Source organism: Microtus oregoni, unplaced genomic scaffold (assembly GCF_018167655.1).
Source record: "Microtus oregoni isolate MIOR12 unplaced genomic scaffold, Mior012 000023F_ref0000262, whole genome shotgun sequence".
NCBI classification, from domain to species: Eukaryota; Metazoa; Chordata; class Mammalia; order Rodentia; family Cricetidae; genus Microtus; species Microtus oregoni.
The window spans coordinates 28,126,336-28,130,300 of NW_024543082.1; the positions used below are offsets into that span (position 1 = coordinate 28,126,336).

General features: G+C 46.6%; 1 protein-coding gene and 1 pseudogene across 1 annotated transcript; one reads left to right on the forward strand and one right to left on the reverse strand.

Moving 5' to 3' along the window:
- Positions 1–660: 660 nt before the first annotated feature.
- On the reverse strand, positions 661–1,843 carry LOC121461632 (ETS-related transcription factor Elf-3-like; the record flags this gene model as incomplete). The annotated part of the gene is made up of 1 exon (XM_041672723.1): positions 661–1,843. A coding segment is annotated over one exon (489 nt), but the record flags the coding sequence as incomplete, so codon positions are not given.
- Positions 1,844–1,847: 4 nt separating this feature from the next.
- On the forward strand, positions 1,848–2,598 carry LOC121461633 (annotated as a pseudogene).
- Positions 2,599–3,965: the final 1,367 nt, after the last annotated feature.

Genomic DNA, 3,965 nt, shown 5'->3' on the forward strand with positions numbered 1-3,965 from the left:
TTTTTTGTGGCATCATCCCAAAGACAGAGAACAATTACAAACATCAAGGGATCATAGACACATCCATTTGAAAACTATTTTTCAACATTTTCCAGCTGCATTATATGGAATTTACAGATTTCATTTCAGGTATTATTCTTTCAGATTTTTTTGTTAGTATCTCCTATTAGTATGCGCTAACATGAGTTATGAAAAGTCCGCACAAAGCTGAGATTTCTAGTTAGCAACTGTGTGAGCAACCTTTTTGGTTGATAATTAAAAAGTATTTTTGGAAATCTGGATATTTTAAGGCATTTTAGTTGGAGTAATATTCTAATTGCTATCAGACACGACTCTTAACAAATTGTGTGGCCCAAATGCTTTGAAGAGCTGTGTGGCTGATGCTCTCTTCCTAGTGAAGTAAGTAGCTCTGGTTATTGTCTTGGAACATTTTCAAGGCTTTTCACCATTTACCTGACTCTACCTGGTCTTGGTTTGAGATGCGCCAGGCCGTACTTGCTAAAGTTGAGGAATTCTGAATTATGAGAAACCGGTAATGTACACTGTACTGAGCAAGTTTCTATCTCAGCCAACACAGAGTGGTCTCTCGACTGTTAAAAGTCATGTCCTTAGACTGAACATATTGCTCATGAACTCTTTTTTTTTTTTTTTTTTTTTTTTTTTTTTTTTTTTTAGAAAAAGCCTAGAAGGCACTTTATTGGAGGTCTAAGCCTCCATTCACAGGAAAAGGGATCCAGGAACCCCATCTTGAGGGGTCTGGCATCACCCCACTTCACGCTGGTCTAGTTAGGAGACCTAGAACAATCAATCTGGCCAGCAGCACCCAGTGGGAGAAGAGCAGGGAGGGGAATGCTTTACAAAAAATAGCTCTCTATGTACACTTGGAATATTTATAGCACATAAATTAGGGATGCTCGGACCCCCACCTGTGGAGCCTGAGTACTGGGCCGAGAGGAGGAAGTCAGTTCAGGAAGGAAGGCTGGAGAACACAACCCTGTCCCTTCTGCCCCTGAACTCTCCTCCCACGATCTCCCTAGCCTCCTTGGTTGAGCCCAGGCATCTGCAGGTGGGTCTCCTCTGCTGGGACTGGAAGGAGCTGGAGTCCCGGGCTGAGGGCTGAGGGCTGTAGAGTCAGCGATCGGGTCACTTCAAACCCTGAGGCTTGTAATTCCAAAAGGTGGGAGAGGAGAGGCCACAGGCACTTCAGGATACAACACACTTTCCGGGTTCCTCCTCTCCACAGCAACACAGGGAACACATCCACATTGAGGGGGCCTTCCGGCCTGCCTGTCCTTCCAGAAAGGCTTCAGTTCAAGTTTGTGTCTGAGCCAGGTCCTGGGTCCAGTCCTGACCATTAATTCCGACTCTCTAAGACCTCTTCCTCCTTCCAGCCGCTGGAGTTCTTGCCGAACTTGTAGACGAGTCGCCGGCCATCCACCCGTTCCAGAATCTCCCGTTTGTAGTAGTACCTCATAGCCCGGCTCAGCTTCTCGTAGGTCATGTTGCTGTTCTTTTTCTTTTGGCCCCAGAGTTGGGCCACGGTCTCCGAGCGGAGGAACTTGAACACACCCTCATGCCGGTTCTCCCATTTCATGAGGCCTTCGTTGAGCTCAGGGTGGATGAGGATGTCTCGGATGAACTCCCACAAATGAGTACCTCTGGAGGCATGCTTGCTCTTCTTGCCCTCTAGGCAGTCCCAGTACTCTTTGCTCAGCTTTCTGGGGCGCCCCCGTTTCCTCTTCCCGTGCTTGGGTTCCCCCTTCTTATAGTCAGGAAAGCCATCTCTAGGGAAGACCTTGCTATCAGTGAGATCCAGGTCCAAGTCACTTCCACCGGAGTCTGGCTGAGCCTTTCAGCCGCCTAGATTTCTTCCCTTCCCGTGGCCTCAGAAGCCTGCTCACCCGCCTGCCACATCGAACCCTGACTCTCGGGGGCCTCATGGCAGCCACCTGTGAGATCAGCAACGTTTTTAGTAACTACTTCAACGCCATGTACAGTTCAGAAGACCCCGCCCTGGCTCCCGCTCCTCCATCGACTACCTTTGGCGCCGAAGACTTGATGTTGACACTGAACAACCCCCAAATGTCCCTGGGAGGTCCAGAGAAGGCGAGTTGGTCAGGGGAGCAGCCCCAGTTCTGATCAAAGAGCCAGGTTTTGGACTGGATCAGCTACCAAGTGGAGAAGAACAAGTACGACGCCAGTTCCATCGACTTCTCGCGATGCGATATGGACGGGGCCACCCTCTGCAGCTGTGCCCTTGAAGAGCTAAGACTGGTCTTTGGGCCTCTGGGAGACCAACTCTACACCCTGATTCGGGACCTCATGGTGAGTGACCCTTTCCTGCCTCCGCCAGCCTCCTCCAGCTCGTCAGATGAACTCAGCTGGATCATTGAACTGCTGGAGAAAGATGGCATGGCCTTCCAAGAGGATCTAGGAGATTCAGGCCCCTTTGATCAGGGAAGCCCTTTCGCCCAGGAGCTGTTGGATGATGGCCGCCAGGCCAGCCCCTACTACGGCAGTAGCTATGGCGCTGGAGCGCCCTCCCCTGGGAGCTCTGATGTCGCCACTGCAGGAACCGCTACTCCCCAGAGCTCATGAACTCTTACACCATACTTAAGTAAAACATTCTGATGTGGTCTTAGGAACTCAAGCAGTCAGAACACAATAAGACAGTTACCTTTATCCTAAACCAAAAGCTTCCTTTTCAGAATGACCTCATTTCTCTTCTGTTGAGATCCAGGTTGTGAGCAACTAGCAACATGGGTCCTTCTTCATGTTATTAGTAAATCATTGTTTCCTTTGTAGCTTTTGCCAATATTTTTAACAAGCAAAAGCATCTATTGTGGTGCGTGAGAATTGTCTATATTCTGTCAATTACATTTTAAATAAGCGCTGATTGGCCAGTAGCCAGGCAGGAAGTATAGGCAGGAAAACCAGACAGGAAGTAGAGGTGAGGCAATGAGAACAGGAGTATTCTGGGAAGAAGGAAGCTCTCTTGCAGTGGTGCCCAGACCACGGAAGAAGCAGGATCTGACCTGCCCTACTGAAAAACGTACTGAGCCATGTGGCTAACAGATAAGATTAATGGGTTAATATACTTTATAAGAGTTAAGAAGAAGCCTGACCTAATGGGCCAATCAGTTTATAACCTAATGTAGACTCTCTGTGTGATTTTCCTTGGAATCTAACGACTGTGGAAACCAGGCAGGATGGAAACCACAATAAAGCAGGCCCCTCATGTTACACTATTCTACCAGCTTAACTATTATACCATGCCAAAGGCATCAAAAAATCAGGTTAAGTGAAAGTGTTTTACAGCCAGATTTCTGGGTCCCAAACCACCTTGCAGTGTGGTCTTAGACAAGATACTTGAGGTCCTTGATCTATGTCCTAAGTCCTTCATGTACAAAATAGGAGTTAGATGAGTTATATTAACCATGTATGGAAATAAGTATCACTAGATATGATTGCATTTCTGGCCATTTCCATCAATCCTATCTCATAAAAAGTCTAGAATGTCATAGTACATTTATTCATCAACACAAGCCATTGATAAAATGCAAATACAGTTTCAGTGAGAACAGGTCTTCAGGATTCTTATTAAGTCTGAGGTTTAAGACTACAGAAGATGTTGGCTTCTTGCCTGGACCTTTGGAAGAATCAAATCAGTCTTGCAAAGACAAGAAATCTATAGAAAGAATACTGTAGATCTGGTCACTGGCTATTGATGGATTATCCTCACCATCATCCTAATTCCTCTGTAACACTCAATGCTATGGAGCATCCAAAAGTCAGGGGGGGTCTGAGTGGACTGTGTTATTCACATGAGAATGCTCTGGAAAGAATTCAATATGGTGTGCCTTTTTTATAGCCTTGCAGTCTGGAAATGGGATGTATACCAAGATGACCCAGAGTAGATAATGCAGCAGAAAATTTAAGATTTGTCCTGAGCTGTGATTTGTAGA